General features: G+C 42.6%; 1 protein-coding gene across 1 annotated transcript in view; it reads left to right on the plus strand.

The window, feature by feature from the left end:
* Positions 1-17,316, plus strand: part of FRMD4A (FERM domain containing 4A) — a 196,078-nt gene that overhangs the window by 127,529 nt on the left and 51,233 nt on the right. The window contains exons 10-12 of the mRNA XM_070947795.1: positions 493-550; positions 2,587-2,673; positions 11,240-11,316. Of these exons, the coding sequence (XP_070803896.1) occupies positions 493-550; positions 2,587-2,673; positions 11,240-11,316 (222 nt within the window). The remainder of the gene's footprint in view (positions 1-492; positions 551-2,586; positions 2,674-11,239; positions 11,317-17,316) is intronic.

Genomic DNA, 17,316 nt, shown 5'->3' on the forward strand with positions numbered 1-17,316 from the left:
ATGCGCAGAGCTGCCAGAAGGCAAGAACAGCTAAAGCAAAAGGGATGACTCAGGAGTAAGGCCAGGAGATGATTGGCCCCTCCCATAAGGCTTAAAAGAGAAACAGAGGCACTTGAGGCCTTTTGAAGGAAAGCAACGTTGCTAACTCTGTTTCCAGTCGGCATCTCTTGTTTGTTTCTGAACTTCGTGGGGCTTTGCCAAGTAAGGCTTTTGGCAAGGTGTCAAAGAAGATAAAGGTTGGTGATTATCCCGAAGGACTTCTTCCGAAGGACTTGTTTTGCAACTAATTGGGACTCGGCTCGGAATGAACATAATTCTTAGCTGTTACAATAAAATAGGGTTTTTTGGGACTAATTGTGCTTTGTAATGACTCAGAAGCCTAGGTCACAACAGAAAGGTTGCCCAGATGTCAGTATTGCGGTTTTGCATTAACTATCATGCAGTTTGGGTCTTTGACATTATTATTATTATTATTTTATGTTTCTTTTGCAGTTACATGAGCATTGTAGAGTCCCTTCCAACCTATGGAGTCCATTATTATGCAGTCAAGGTGCGTGAGCTCTGAAAAGTATAATTTAATTGTAATTTAAGTGTAATTCAAATTTAATTATAATTTAATTCAAATTTAATTGTAATTTAATTCAAATTTAATTGTAATTTAAGTGTAATTCAAATCTCAACCAACAAATGCTCTGTCTTGCACATTGGCAAAAAAAATCAAAACATAAAATACAAATTAGATGGACATGACCTTGTAGATGATCCTCATTCTGTCAAGAACCTTGAAGTACTCATTTCTAAAGATCTAAGTGCCAGAGCCCACTGTAACAACATTGCCAAAAAGGCATTAAGAGTTGTTAACCTAATCTTGTGTAGCTTCTTCTCTGGTAATGTTGTACTACTAACTAGAGCATACAAAACCTTTGCTAGACCAATTCTTGAATACAGCTCATCTGTCTGGAACCCGCACTGCATATCGGACATTAATACAATCGAGAGAGTCCAGAGATATTTCACGAGAAAAGTCCTCCATTCCTCTACCCGCAATAAAATACCTTATGCCACCAGACTCCAAATTTTGGGCTTAGACAATTTAGGACTATGCTGACCTAAGCATAGTACATAAAATCATCTGCCACAATGTCCTTCCTATCAAGGACTACTTCAGCTTCAACCACAACAATACACGAGCAGATAATAGATACAAACTCAAGGTAAACCGTTCCAAACTCGATTGCAGAAAATATGACTTCAGTAACAGAGTGGTCAATGCCTGGAATGCCCTACCTGACTCTGTGGTTTCTTCCCCAAACTCCCCAAAACTTTAACCTTAGACTGTCTACTGTGGACTTCACCCCATTCTTAAGAAGTCTGTAAGGGGCGTGCATAAGAGCACCAGCGTGCCTTCCGTCCCTGTCCTAATATTCCTTTTTACCTTTACTCTTTTCATGTATTCAAATTATGTTTGTACTTTTACCTGTTTTACCTGTTATCTTACATATGCTTGACAAATAAACTTATGATTATGATTATGATTATTTCATGAATGGGTTGACCGTGAACAACTGCAGTCATTATTTATTTATATGGGGATCTGTTCTGAACGTTCTGTTTTGCATTAACGATAAATAAATGGCTTCATAGGTTAAATAAATAAACTTCATAGGGAAGTAGATCAAACTGGGGGAAAAAATCAGATAGCTGAAATGCATAAGAGCATAAAACACCTGGTACAACGTAGGAGACCAAACCCATCAGGACCAAATTCAGCCATCCATCTGCATTTAAAGGACAAAGGACAACTCTTTTGAAGGCAGCAAAGTCCACATTTTGGACAGAGAACCCTCTGCTCAAGGCAGGAAACCCCTCTATCATTTCAGACAAATAACTGTCCAATTTCTCCTTTAAAAACCCCCAGTGTTGAAGCAGTAGTAGTACCATAGAATTACATATCAATGGAAAGATAATTGAATCAAGAATGGAATGCAATAACTTTTACGGAGGATTTGCTATTAGAATAGCAGTTGCAGTATAAAGAAGAAAAGTGGAAAAAACAAAATATACAAAAATGATTCCCAAAGAAAAAACGAGATATACAAAAATCATCACCATGTTAGTTAATCCTTAGTTGGGTAACCTTTAGCATGAATGACGGCCTTACAACGTCTTCCCATGGAGTGAACCAAGTCTTTGAGTTCTGCAGCTGTTATCATGTGAAACCAAGATTGAATGATGGCTTCTATTAACTGGGTTTTATTGCTGGGTCGCTTCTGACTAACAAAGTTTCTTTAATCGGCTCCATAGATTTTTCAATTGGGTGAAGGTCTGGGCTATTCCCAGCAGTGGACTAGGATTATCTTGAAAGTCCCCCCCACAAAAAAGTGATGTTATTAGCCATCAAACCTCAAAAATACACTTTTCTCAAAGAATTTTCCCCAATTTTGGCCACTACTCTAAGCTGTTCCACTGGGTAATTGTCCTCCCTGTTAGGAAATGCCTCCTTAATTCTCGATTAAATAGTAAAAGGTAAAAGAATGAAGGTAAAAGAATTAAGTCATTTATTCTTGTTTCTCCCCATCCTCCTAGGATAAGCAAGGAATCCCGTGGTGGTTAGGACTCAGCTACAAAGGGATCTTCCAATATGACTATCACGACAAAGTGAAGCCAAGGAAGGTAAGCCGTAGTCTGTGATGAAACATCCTGGTTTACAGAAGCGTTGAAGATCTGCAGGGGAAACTGCGGGGCATTTTAAACCTAGTTACTGATCTTCTTCAGAAAGCAGCTCTGTCCTCAGTGGCAAACATATTTGCAAGGAAATGGCAAGGAAAAATGGCATGTTTTTGGCCCGAGTCAGAATTATGACGGTTATTTGATTGCTCAAACTTGGTCCTTGTTCCAGGACCCTCCCTGAAATTAGGGAGATGGGAAGAAAAAGGAAAGTTGGATGAAATCTGGGTTTGTAGCTGCTTTATATACATTTATACCCTGAGTTGTTCTGTTGATCTTGACTCTTTCTCTGCTGGGTTGATCAACTTGATTCCGCAGGAATCAAGGATGGAGATCAAAGATGGAAGGTCTTTCTCAACATTTTTTCTTCCAGCATCTCTGATGGCTTTTCCATCCGTCTGTTGCAAGCACGTCCATGAAGTTATTCAGAGGACATTTTTGCATCCTTGAGAACTTCCATTGGCAGCCAATGTCTGGGCTGATCTTCCTCAAAGCATCTTATATTGCAGGTAGTCCTCGACTTACGACCACAATCGAGCCCAACATTTCTGTTGCTAAGCGAGACAGTTGTTCAGTGACTTTTGCCCCATTTTATGACGTTTCTTGCCACGGATTCCTAAGTGAATCCCCTGCTGTTATTAAGTGAGTAACATGGTTGTTAAGTGAATCTGGCTTCCCCCTTGACTTTGCTCATCAGAAGGTCGCAAAAGGGACACAGCGACCGTCATAAATACGAGTCAGTTGTTGGCGGGCATCTGAATTTTGATCACGTGACCGCGGGGTTGCTGAAACGGTCATAAGTGTGAAAAACGGTCATAAGTCCCTTTTTTCAGTGCTGTTGGAACTTTGCACGGTCACTAAATGAACTGTCGTAAGTTGAGGACTACCTGTACTTGAACAGGAGCCTTCTGGAATGGTTCAACTGCCATCGAATGAGTTCAATTCTTGAGTAAAGATCTGAAATCCAAATTAAATTGCTAGGTTAATTCCCATACTTGCTTTCCATTCCACCTCCTGTTTAGCTGCCTTAACACCACAAAATGGAGATCCTTTGAATCAAGTTCAACTCCTAATGACTACATGGCCAAGGGGGCAACATGACTTTGGATTTCTCCAGGATTTTCGTCCCCCTAATCTTAACCCAGACTCTTTCAGCATTTCTTTGAAGACCTTCCTTCCAATTATTACTGGGGTCCCCAAACATGGCAGCTTTAAGACTTGTGGACTTCAACTCCCAGAATTCTCCAGCCAGCAAAGGATTGCAAAGAATTCTGGGAATTGAAGTCCACAAGTCTTAAAGCTGCCAAGTTTGAAGACCTCCGAATTACTAGAAAGGCTGGATTGTGCTTAGCATTTTTCAACATTGGCCAAGGTCATTGAGGTATATTTTGGGGGGTGTTTCTTGGTGTGGACCACTTGGGGCAACTTTTAATTGCTGAGATTTTGCTTTTGTGTACTCGCTTTAGAGGTTAAGCCGTATTGAGCCTAAGAGATAGCGAAACATTTAATAGAAAGTGGAAAGAATCCGTAATAGCTCTGAGAGAGTCGGTTCGATTTATTACGTTGGGCTCAGAAATAAGACTGGGGAGACAAGTCTTATTTTTGTGTCCATCAGGACAAGGTTCAGCAGTCCATCTGCATTTGAATGACCAAGGCCTCTCTTTTGAAGACAGCAAAGTCCACATTCTGGACAGAGAGGACCGCTGGCTTGAAAGAAGGGTCAAAGGGGCCATCTATGTCCAAATTGCAGTCCTCTCTCAACAGAGAGATAGGAGACCATCTACCGGATCTTCTGTCTACAATACGATCCCTTCAGAAGTCCCAAGAAGGTTCCACACCCGTTTGCACTCTGATTTAGGTAACCCCGAGGGCACAGATAAACCCCCAAGTGGCCTCAACGACTCTCAGGGAGCTAATGACCAGATGACTGCTAAGGAATATAAATAGAAGTCTTCTCAACTTTCTCACCTTTCCTTCTACCTTCGCCTATTGATATCTTATGATTTATCACTTGTTGTTTGTATCTTATGATTGTGATTGGGCCTTATGATTTATGATCAATGACTTATCACTTTGCTGTTTGTATGCACACTGAGAGCTTCTGCGCCAGAGACAAATTCCTTGGGTGTCCAATCACACTTGGCCAACAAGGAATTCTTCTCTTCTCTTCTCTTCTCTTCTCTTCTCTTCTCTTCTCTTCTCTTCTCTTCTCTTCTCTTCTCTTCTCTTCTCTTCCCTTCCCTTCCCTTCCATTCCATTCCATTCCATTCCATATTTTCTATTCTATTCACTTTCTATATTCTCTTGTTCTCTTCTCTTCTCTTCTCTTCTCTTCTCTTCTCTTCTCTTCTCTTCTCTTCTCTTCTCTTCTCTTCGTCTCTTCTCTTCTCTTCCCCTCCCTTCCCTTCTCCCCCTCCCCCTCTCTCCAATCCACTCTTCTCTCCTTTTCCCTTCCCTTCTCTTTGACTCTACTCTACTCCACTCTACTCTACTCTACTCTACTCTAAATCCTTCCATTCTCCACCATTCAGCCAGAATTGAAGAAGCTTCTTGGATGAGAAGCGAAACGTTTTCAAGGGCAAAAAACCCCAAGGAAATTCAGTTGCCTTTTGAAAAGAACCTTTGGGACACCGTAGAAAAGTTCCCAGAACCTCCCTAAAGAAGCAAAATTGGCATGGTGCATGCCCAGATAATAATTAATACAGTGTCCTTCAATACAGTGTTAAGTAGAGCGTTCCCTATTTCAAGAGCTCTCCTCTAGTGTCTGGTTTCATATATTTAGCAAATGATTATCCCGAAGAAAAACAGATGAGCAAATAATTAGCCATCATGCCTAGAAACTAACAACGGCTTATGGATTTCTTTCATTGGCTTTCAGTCTGTCCTGTTTTGGCCAAACGTGAACTTCAGGTTGCTCAAACTGGGTAGACAACAGGTGCCACCCAGGATTGTCCTTCGCTTCTTCTGACCTTCAAACATTTGACCAGAAATTTGCTAGAGAATCTCTTTGCCCAATCCCAAGAACTAGCTTTACCTGCATAATCTGGAACCCTGTTTTGATTAGATGATTCAGAGATCTACTGTTCAAGCACACGGTATCTTGGCCCTGATCTAGAACCACATCTGGAGCCCAGACCAATGTATTTGCACACAACCAAACCAAGGAGAAAATCCAAGTCTTGCTTTTCCCCCTTGTGGTGGAGCCGAAGCATTTTCTAAGGGCTTCCTAAGATTAGGACGTTGTGTTCTTCTCATGTTGAGGTCCTAGTGGCCAGCAGCCACATCAGATAAAACCACAACTGCTGTTGTCCTGCCGAAAGTGCTTGTCCCAGAGAAGAAGCCCTTGATTACAGAGGGATGACCACTTCCTGGTGGTGTAACCCAGAGAGCTGGCCTGCTCCAGTTTGAGTTTCTAATTTTATAAGATGACTGGGAAGAAGGAAGTGATCTCACATCTGTGTCTGGGAATCTCTCCATAGATTTAAAAGAGGCTGAATCTGTTTATGAGCCACTGAATCGGTCATAACTGAGTATATAGAGCATACTGAGCAGTAGAAGAGCTATCAATCAATAGAAAAGGATATTTGTTAAGCTATGGTCTCTTGGCTGTTTTCTTGTGGACATTTCACGAGCCAACTAGGTAACACAATCAGTTCACTCTTTATTTTGTCCAGAATTTATCTTAAAGACTCAGAATAAAACCGTGCCAGATATTTTTTTTAAAAATGCTTTGTGCGGGCCTTTGCTAGTATGCCACACATCACTGTTCAAGTAATCAAATATCTAATAAATGAGGTTTTAGAGCCTGGGGGTGGGTGGGAAAAACACAACTACAACAGGAAGTTGTAGATGTTCTTCATATGTTTTAGTTTCCAGTCGCCTAATTTTAGCCTCTGGTCTCTTACGTCTGAGCTCATCATAATAATAACTTTATTGTCACTGTACGTGCATACACAGTATACCTATACAACGAAATTCACTTAACACCCAAAGACCAGGTCCAACACACATAACAATCCCCAAACACACTCCCACCCACCGCAATTCCCCGCCCCTCAACCACCCAAACATCCACACAACAGACCAAGTAATGCTGTCCAGCAGCTCACTATTGGTGGCCCTTTAGTTCATGGTTGAGTGCAATTATAACTCTGGGATAAAAACTATTCAGAAGACGCGTGGTCCGAGTTTTAATTGTTCTGTATCTTCTGCCAGAAGGCAACAGTCCAAAAAGATTGTAAGCAGGATGGGAAGAGTCTCTGAGAACGTTGTGCAACTTCCTCAAACAGCGAGATTCGATGATGTTGTCCAGGGCTGGTAGCTGGAGTCCGATGATATTCTGGGCAGTTTTAATGATTCTCTGTAGAGCATTTTTGTCCGCTACAGAGCTGCTCCCATACCATACTGAATCTCATACTGAATCCAGTTATATTACTCCCCCCAAGACTTCCAGAAAAATAATTCAGAAACCTCTGTTTTAATAACATTACTCATAAAACAAATTCTCCCTCTTTAAACCTCTGTAGCCCTTCGTTAAATTGCCTTTGGTTTCTGCATCGTAGGAAAACGGCCTTTAGCTGTTCAATCCCAACCTTGTACACATGTTTCTTTCCCCCACCCCCCACCCCCCCAGGGCCTTTGGGACAGAAAAGGGAATCTGTTAATGATAGCCTAGCAAGAAGAAGTTGTTTTTCCCTGCTGGCTTGTGACTACCCAGTGGAAGATTGTGGCTTCGTTGTCCTGCAAATTAAGAGCAAACTCTTAGCAATAGTTGCAAACATCTGGCGCTTTTAAAAGAGGGCATTGCTCTGCATGGCAAGAGAAATCTCACTTTTTATTCTTCTTTATCATCTAGGGCAGGGCTCTCCAACCTTAGCAACTTTAAGCCTGGAGGACGTCAACTGGAGGATGTCAACTCCCAGCAAAGCTGGCTGGGGAATTCTGGGAGTTGACGTCCTCCAGGCTTAAAGCTGCCAAGGTTGGAGAGCCCTGATCTAGGGAGATTCACCATCATCCAGGTCATGGTTGCCCCAAAAGTCAAGTGGACTTTCTTGGTTTTCTTTGAAGACGTTTCGCTTCTCATCCAAGAACCATGCAGTCAGAGCTGAAGAAGCTTCTTGGATGAGAAGCAAAATGCCTTCAGAGAAAAACAAGAATGTCCAGTTGTTTTTTGGAAAAGCACTTTTGGGTTTCTTCCTTATCCTGTATAGATTTCTTTAATTGGCTTTCAATCTATCCTATTTGGGCCAAACGTGAACTTCAGGTTACCCAAATTGGGTCAATAATGGGTGCCATCCTGGATCGACCCTGGCTTCTTCTGACTCCACCCTTTTCACCAGACGTCTAGTGGAGAACCTCTTTGCCTGATCCCAAGACTAACTTTATCTACATCATCTGGAACCCTGTTTTGATTAGAGCAGTGTTTCTCAACCTTGGAAGCTTGAAGATGGGTGGACTTCAACTCCCAGAATCCCCCAGCCAGCAGCGCTGGCTGGGGGATTCTGGGAGTTGAAGTCCACCCATCTTCAAGCTTCTAAGGTTGAGAAACACTGGATTAGAGAATTCAGAGATCTAGTGTCCAAGCACACGGTACCTTGGCCCTGATCTAGAACCACATCAAGGAGCCCAGACAGAGGCATTGCGCGCAACCAAACCAGGGAGAAGATCTTGGATTTTTCCCTTCCTGTGACTCTGATTCTGCATGACAAGAGAAGCCTCACTTTGTGCCTTCCCTTCTGCTCCTGCTTCGGCATACCGAAACTGGAAACTTTTACAGATGCAATCCTCCTGCATGTTTTGAATTCCAAAGGAAGAGGACAGAAAAGAGAGCTACCTTGGTGGTTAGATTAGATTAGATCCTCTCTTCTGAACCAGACGAGCAACACCAAACCACCCTTGTGCTTTGGAAAATTTTTAAAATGATTTCAGCTCCTACTACGGCCCTTCCGATATTATCCCTAGTGCCAAGTAACAGGGTGAGTTCCCGTTAGTCGTCCCAGCTTCTGCTAACCTAGCAGTTCGAAAGCAGGTAAAAAATGCAAGTAGAAAAATAGGGACCACCTTTGGTGGGAAGGTACCAGAGTTCCATGCACCTTTGGCATTGAGTCATAGAATAGAATAGAGTAGAGTAGAGTAGAGTAGAGTAGAATAGAATAGAATAGAATAGAATAGAATAGAATAGAATAGAATAGAATAGAATAGAATAGAATAGAATAGAATAGAATAGAATAGAATAGAATAGGGTAGGGTAGGGTAGGGTAGGGTAGGGTAGGGTAGGGTAGGGTAGGGTAGGGTAGGGTAGGGTAGGGTAGAGTAGAATAGAATAGAATAGAGTAGGGTAGGGTAGGGTAGGGTAGGGTAGGGTAGGGTAGGGTAGGGTAGAATAGGGTAGGGTAGGGTAGGGTAGGGTAGAGTAGAATAGAATAGAATAGAATAGAATAGAATAGAATAGAATAGAATAGAATAGAATAGAATTTTTTTATTGGCCAAGTGTGATTGGACACACAAGGAATTTGTCTTGGTGCATACGCTCTCAGTGTACATAAAAGAAAAGATACGTTCATCAAGAATCATAAGTTACAACACTTAATGATAGTCATAAGGTACAAATAAGCAATCAGGAAACAATATCAATATAAATCCTAAGGATACAAGCAACAAAATTACAGTCATACAGTCATAAGTGGAAGGAGATGGGTGGTGGGAACGATGAGAAGATTAATAGTAGTGCAGACTTAGTGAATAGTTTGACAGTGTTGAGGGAATTATTTGTCATGCCGGCCACATGACCACGGAGACGTCTTCGGACAGCGCTGGCTCTTTGGCTTTGAAATGGAGATGAGTACTGCCCCCTAGAGTCAGGAACGACTAGCCCATATGTATGAGGGGAACCTTTACCTTTAACAGAGGAGGTGGCTTGGAATGCCACCTTTAACTCTTTCCTAAACTAGGCATGATTTCAGCTTTGAGAAAAGAAAGGATTTAACGGATGGATGCCAAAGGCTGGACGAGAAAGTGCAGCCGGAGTTATCCATTCTTGCCTTTTTAGAGTGGGCTGGAAGGTGCGTCCATACCCCATGAATTTCAAATCAGAAAGAGAGTGGAAAGGACCTTGGAGATCTTCTAGTCCACCCCCTCTGCTCAAGGAGACCCTATCAGGAGTAAAATCCAGCAGGTTCTGACAGGTTCTGGAAAACCGGTAGCGGAAATTTTGAGCAGTTCAGAGAACCGGTAAATACCACCTCTGGCTGGCCCCCGAGTGGGAAGGAAATGGGGATTTTGCAGTATTCTTCCCCTGGAGTGGGGTGGGAATGGAGATTTTGCAATATCCTTCCCCTGCCACGCCCACCAAGCCACACCCACAGAACAGGTAGTAAAAAAAATTAGGATTTCACCACTGGACCCTGTAGTACCATTTCAGACAAGGGTTAGAGTTAGACAGTCGAGACAAATGCTTGATTCCTTGTCCTTCAAAATTCGGAATCGGTAACAAACCTAGCAGAAATGGCGAAAATCTCAGCGTACTTGAAGGACCACACGTATCGGAATGGAGAAGATGGATTGATTATATTCAAAATAAGTATCAGACAAGAAAATATCAAATAGCTTATGAATGAATGTTAGTATTAGAAGTATTTTGTTATCTATAGTGGGGTTAAGGTTTCAGGGGGGGAGTTAGTACTTTGAGGATAAGTAGATTAATCTAGTTTATGATTGATTATATGAAATACCTTGTATTTTGTTTTGGGAAGTCTGGGGGGGAGGGTGGGATGAGGGGGGATAGGGTGGGGGGAACATGGGGGGGAAATTTTTGTATTTTTTTTTTTAATACGTAAGATCTCCGACCTCCGGGTGTTCCGCTGCGCACTGAAGACCCTGTTGTTCCGCCAGGCTGGGCTGTCAATATAATAATTTTAAATTGGGGTATTTTAATTTTTAGGGTTTTAAATCGGCCAAATCTATTTAATTATTTTAATTTTTAATTATTGTTGTGTCTTGTGTTTTTAAATTGGCTGTACACCGCCCTGTGTCCTTCGGGAGAAGGGCGGTATAGAAATAAAATTATTATTATTATTATTATTATTATTATTATTATTATTATTATTATTATTATTATTATTATTATTATTATTATTATTATTATTATTATTGTAAAAAAAAAATCCGGAATGGGGCTCTTCCACGCGGGGAGGAAAGGCTGGTTCCATTCCCTTCTCTCTGGGTCTCCCCGTGGGAATCTTCCGCGCGGGGCGCCAGCTCCGGAGCTGTCCGGTCCCTGAAACTGGAGCAAAGGAGGAACGAAGCCAGCAGCTCCTTTGCTCGCCCGAAGCGCTGCCAAGGAAGGCGGGGAAGGAGCGCCGGCTCGTCCGCCCACCGGCCCCGCGTGGGAACCAGGCTCCCCCCAGCCAAGGGGCGGCCCCGCCTGGCTCTGTCCGCCTCTCCGCAGCGCAGGGCAGGACCAGGGCGGCCCCCGCTCAGCCCCGCTTCTCTCTCTCTCTCTCTCGCCCGGCAGATCTTCCAATGGCGCCAGCTGGAGAACCTCTATTTCCGCGAGAAGAAGTTCTCCGTGGAGGTGCATGACCCACGCAGGTAAGGCGAAGGTGGGGAGGAGACGGGGCGGCAGGCAGGCAGCAGGAGGGGGGGACGACCCGGCTGAGTCGCCTGGCTCAGCCACCCACGCAGGGATGGGAGCGTTTTGCATTTCACGCGTGGGAATTGGGGCTGCGGGGAGGGGGCTCTTTTTTTTCCGCCTCTTCCTCGCGGTCCCACCCGACAAATCAACCACGAAGGGAAGAGGTTTAGCGGTGCAGCCCGAGAAGGAAGGCGGCGAGGAAGGGAAGAATTTCGGGGTCCGTGGGGGGGAGCCCACCCACCTCGAGGAGCCCCAGGCAGCGTGGCCCGCGGGCGCCCGGTTGCAAATGGACGTTAGTTCAAAGCCATCTCTCTCTCTCTCTCTCTCTCTCTCTCTCTCTCTCTCTCTCTCTCTCTCTCATCTTTTGGCAATTGCTGGCGTGATTTGGGGTTTATTCCGGGACAAAAGTTTGCAGAGCGGTAATCCCGGGCTAGCTCAGAGAATGGGGACGGATATAAGCCTTTAAGCGAGATAATTTTATGCCCCCTGCTGCAATTGTGGAATCGTTTTGCTCGCTGAAGCAATGGCCCAGAGGGGGTTTAGTCCTCACAGTTGTGACACCCTAAATGCGTTAAAAAAAAAAAAACGGTAATTTTCCACAAGTGACTTCAATCCCATGGTTCCCACCCAGTATGGATTTTTTTTAAATTGCATTTTGAATATATTGCCTACAACAGTAATGGTGATGTGGAAGCATTATTATTGTAAGCCATCTGTCCTTTATCTTTAATTTAATTGCTATTATTTAACATGTGTGCTGTTGTTATTATATCATGCCCTTTTATATCTGTGCTAGCTTTTATTCTTCATCAGGGCTTAATTTTTGTCCAGGGAACATAAACAGTCACTCCACTCTTGGCCGGCAAAATTAGATAATGCAATAAAAGTGCATATGGGATTTTATTTTATTTTATTTCATTTCACTTTATTTTATTTTATTTTATTTTATTTTATTTTATTTTATTTTATTTTATTTTATTGCAGTCTCTATTTTACTCTTTGCACTTTCTCTCAAATTGTTACAAGGTAGTTCTTGGTTTACCAGTTTATTTATTTATTATTTTATTAGTTTGATTTATATGCCGCCCTTCTCCGGAGACTCAGGGCAGCTTACAATGCTTTTAAGCAATAGCCTTCATACTTTTGTATATATCTGCTTAGGGGGGCTTTTTGGGGCCCCCTAAGCGGTGTTCTATTTTATACAAAGTCAGCTTATTGTCCCTACAATCCGGGTCCTCATTTTACCTACCTCGGAAGGATGGAAGGCTGAATCAACCTTGAGCCTGGTGAGAATTGAACTCGCAGTAATTGCAGGCATCTGGCAGCTAAATACTACTTAACAGTTGAGCCCCAAATTTCTGTCCTTCAACCAAGTTTAGTGAGCTTTGTGTCCCATTTTACGTCCTTCCGGCTGCAGTGGTTCAGCGAGCCACTGCCGTTGTTAAGCGAGTGACACACGGTTGTTAAGTGAATCCAGCTTTTCCCCATTTTGACTTTGCTGGTCAGATGCTCGCAGAAGGGGATCACGGGACATTGCAGCAGTCATAAGTATGAGTCACTTGCCAAGGGTCTGAATTTTGATCACAAAGGACGCTGCATTGGTCGTAAGTCTGAAAAACGATCATGGGTTCCATTTTTTCCCCAGGGCTGTTGTAATTTGGAACGGTCACTAAATGAGTGTTTGTAAGTCAAGGATTCCATGGTCTCTACCTCCCACTTTGAGTAGCCATTTATACCAGGGGTCTCCAACCTTGGCAACTTTAAGACTTGTGGACTTCAACTTCCAGAGTTCTGGAAATTGAAGTCCACAAGTCTTAAAGTTGCCAAGGTTGGAGACCCCTGGTTTATACTACAGATATCCACCTTTGTGCAAATTGGTTCATAAGCAGAAAATCTCCTCTTCTGAAAATCTGTGAAACTGTTGGCATCCCGAACGTTTTCTGTTGTTTTTCAGCCCAAAGAAAGAGTTGTGATTAAGGGTCTTTTGTGTGGCTGTGCATTCCTTGCCGGTTGTCAACTTATAATGCGTTTCACAGCTGCTTGTGTGAACCGGGGATGTAGTCTGTGTGTTCTGAATATCGGTGTGTGGGGCTGCCCCACGTTTCTGCAACAGGCTGGGGATTAAAACTCAGGGAGAAGCAATTGTTGTAGATCCGGTGCACTTTTAATTATACTCTCGTTATGACTAAACTCTCTGTTCCTTCAAAATGTTGAGTTTGGCCAGAGTCCACGGGGAAACATTCCTGTGTGCAATCCCGGTGAAATGAATAAGCGTAGAGAAAGGACGGAGGGAGTTTCTGCAAACTCGGCTCCCCGCGATGACCTAGGCCTGTCCGTCTGGGATTTTGGGCAAACGAGAGGATTTGCTTTTGACTTTTGGGGGTGGGGGGGTTTCTTGATTTCGGAATCCGGCCAAGAACTCTCGAGATATTTAGGGTACTCTCCCACAGAAGGAATAAACTGATTTATTCCTGCTTGGCTAGCCGTGCTTGAATAGCTCTCGCTTACCTATTGTCTTCCTAGTAGATTGCAGGTTAGTCCTTGACTTACTACGACAATTGAGCCCAAAACTTCTGTTGCTAAGCGAGGCTTCTGTCAAGTGAGATTGGGCCAGGGGTGAAATTCTACCGGTTCGCTCCGGTTCATGGATATGAACTGACTTTTAAAAGAGAATTACGGTATGCAGGAATTAAATCAAACTTATTGTCCACATTGATGGAGAAAAAGAATATGCAAATAAATACTCATTAATGCAAAGAACAATGCTATGTTCTTTGTTGTACTATTTTTTGCTGTAAGCCGCCCAGAGTCCCTTGGGAGTTGGGAGGCATAGAAATTCGATAAATTAAATTAAATTAAATTAAATCCATCAAATTGCCAGTCATACCATGAATTTTGAGCCCAAAATTTCTGTTGTTAAGTGAGATAATTAAGTGTATTTTGCCTCGTTTTACGACTTTTCTTGCCACATTTGTTAAGTGAGTCACTCGGTTGTTAAGTGACTCTGGCTTCCCCATTGACTTTGTTTGTCGGAAGGTCGCAAAAGGGGGAATCACGTGACACCCCCCCCCATCAAGACACTTGCGACTGTCATAAATGTGAGTCACTTGCCAAGCGCCTGAATTTTGATCATGTGAGCATGGGGGACACTGCAACGGTCGTAAGTGTGAAAAACAGCCAGACGTCCCTTTTTTTTTCAGTGCCGTTGTAACTTCTTAATGGTCACTAAATGAGCTGTTGTAAGTTGAGGACTACCTGGATAAAGGAAAAGATACACTTTCAGCTGCCCCTGACCGTCACAAAAAATTCCTCAACTTTTTCAATTTCTACATTTTAGAATTTGTCTGAAATGGTTTAGGGTTTCCTTGCCTATGCAGGGGGTTGGACTAGAAGACCTCCAAAGTCCCTTCCAACTCTGTTATTCTAAAAAGAGCCTTGGTGGTGCAGCAGACTAAAGTGCTGTTAAGTGACACCAGCTGCCTGCAATTACTGTGAGTTCAAATCTCACCAGGCTCAAGGTTGACTCAGCCTTCCATCCTTCTGAGGTAGGTAAAATGAGGACCCGGATTGTGGGGGCAATAAACTGACTTGGTATAAAAAAGAACACCGCTTAGGGGGGCCCGAAAGCCCTACTAAGCAGGTCTATACAAAAGTATGAAGGCTATTGCTTAACGCATTGTAAGCCGCCCTGAGTCTCCGGAGAAGGGCAGCATATAAATCGAACCAATAAATAAATAAATTTCAGACAAATTTATATCACACACTATTAGAAATTTATCCCTTACAGCATCCACATTGGGAAATTAAAATTTTTGGAGTTTATGATAGCTACGTAGGAATGCCTTGAGCAAGTATTTCCTTCCATTTCAAGGGTATTATTTGGGAAAATATTTACCAGCAAAAGGAATTTCCGAGCTTGGCAAACTTCACAATGTTAAATATTCAGATCAAATATTTTTCCTTTTGTGGAAATGCAACACCTTAATTTGGCTACCACAATAATAACCAAAAACGTAGCCAACTTAGAATCTTGGAATTTTCCATGTTATTTCAATGATCCAAGGGGGGAAAAAATATCCATATTCTGTGTTCAGGAAGGCATTTAATTCTGCAGAATTTTAAATTTCCGCCTTGCTATTTAAGGATACCAGATTAGATTAATATCAACATAGAATGTGTTGATGTAATTCATCCAATAATTAAAAAAAAAAAAAGAAAAAAAAAGAGATTAGCCAGGGTGTAACTGCCAATTAGGAAATCTGGATCCAGCAGGAACATACTCCAGATTCTAGGCTTTTAGCCAAAAGGGATGGTATTTTAAGATGGAATTGCTCAATGGCTCCGGAGTTGGAAGCCAAGCAATTGCAACCATGCTGGTTTTAGGTCTGTTTTTAAAATTATCTGTAGCAAAGTATTTCCACCGAGATGCACGAAAGACTTAGAAGAGAGCCAGAAGGATCTGAGAGCAAACTCACAGGGGAAATGAATGCCTTTAAAGTTTAATAGGTAGAAGTAGAAAGCAGAAATGGGGAAAATAGTATTAAGCATTATTGACATACTAGCTGGACGCCTGTGCTTTGCTACGAAACTATGTGCTCAGTCTTGATAAATTGACACTTGCAGCCTGAAACTGAATGTAGAATGTGTAACTTCATAGCATCAGAGTGTGTTAATATAATGCAACTGGCAGTTGGAACAGAGTGGGAGGGGGAGTAGAATGTCCCAGCCCTCAGCATCCATTGGGATTCATCTGGCTAGCATCCTGTCTGTGTGAGAGAGTTGAGGGGTGTTTGGAAACTCAAACAGTATTTGCTGTGTGAGCAAGAAGGAGACAAGAAGGAGGCTGGGCATTGCTTAGCTCAAGTGTTCTGTAATAAAGTAAAACTGAAAGTGAAACTCCTCTCCTCTGCTTGTGTTTTGCATTTGGAACAGATTTCTTTTGAGGTGAGGAGGGGGAGTAGAACTCCTTAGCATCAGAGCGTATTAATAATAATATAGGAAATACTAACGCTCTGATGGTCATTTCGAAAAATTCTTTCTTAGTGAACATCTAGAAGCCAAGAGGAACATACATGGCAAATTTCAAGTTTGTAGGCTTTACGATTCTGGAGATTTTGTGATTACGGTGTGAGTGGTTTTTGCTTTTATCTATATGGATAATAGAATGGGTTACAATTACTATATATACACAGATGTTAGAAGTTGAAAGATTATGATTATGCATATTTAAATAATATTGTTATTAGTAGTACTGTGTATAAGGTATATTGACCCAGACAATACACTCTTCACCAAGCATTTATGGATGTTAAAGAAAAAAGTATAAATAAAATTATTTTAAAAAAAAGTTTAATATGGTTAATCCTCAATTTACGAGCACAATTGAGCCTAAAATTTCTGTTGCTGAATGAAGCAGCTGTGAAATTAATTTTGCCCCGTTTTACGACCTTCCTTGCCACCGTTGTTAAGTGAATCCCTGCAATGGTTAAATCAATCACATGGTTGTTAAGTGAATTTGGCTTCCCCATTCTGAGTTTGGTTGTCAGAAGGTCGCAAAAGGGGGTCACGTGACCCCGGGGACACACTGCGACCGTCATAAATACGAGTCAGTTTCCGAGCGTCTGAATTTTTGATCATGTCACCACGGGTGGATACTACAACGGTCGTAAGTGTGAAAAATGGTCCTAAGTCACTTTTTTGTCAGTGCTGTTGTAATTTCGATCGGTCGCTAAATGAACTGTTGTACGACGAGGGCTACCTGTAACGGCAAGCAAAATGATGCCCTACAGCAGGGCAACCCATCCTCTGGGCCGGCATCCCACTACCTGATCATGGCCTATTTGCAAACGGGCCGCGTGAGTGGCAGACCAGAGCACTTGTGTGTGTAAAACCAGCGGGTACACCCTCGCACAGCCCAACTCACACTCGTGACACGCCTGCCCCTCACACAAATCCAC

Source organism: Pituophis catenifer, unplaced genomic scaffold (assembly GCF_029215685.1).
Source record: "Pituophis catenifer annectens isolate HBS135680 unplaced genomic scaffold, rPitCat1.0.hap2 SCAF_7, whole genome shotgun sequence".
NCBI classification, from domain to species: domain Eukaryota; kingdom Metazoa; phylum Chordata; class Lepidosauria; order Squamata; family Colubridae; genus Pituophis; species Pituophis catenifer.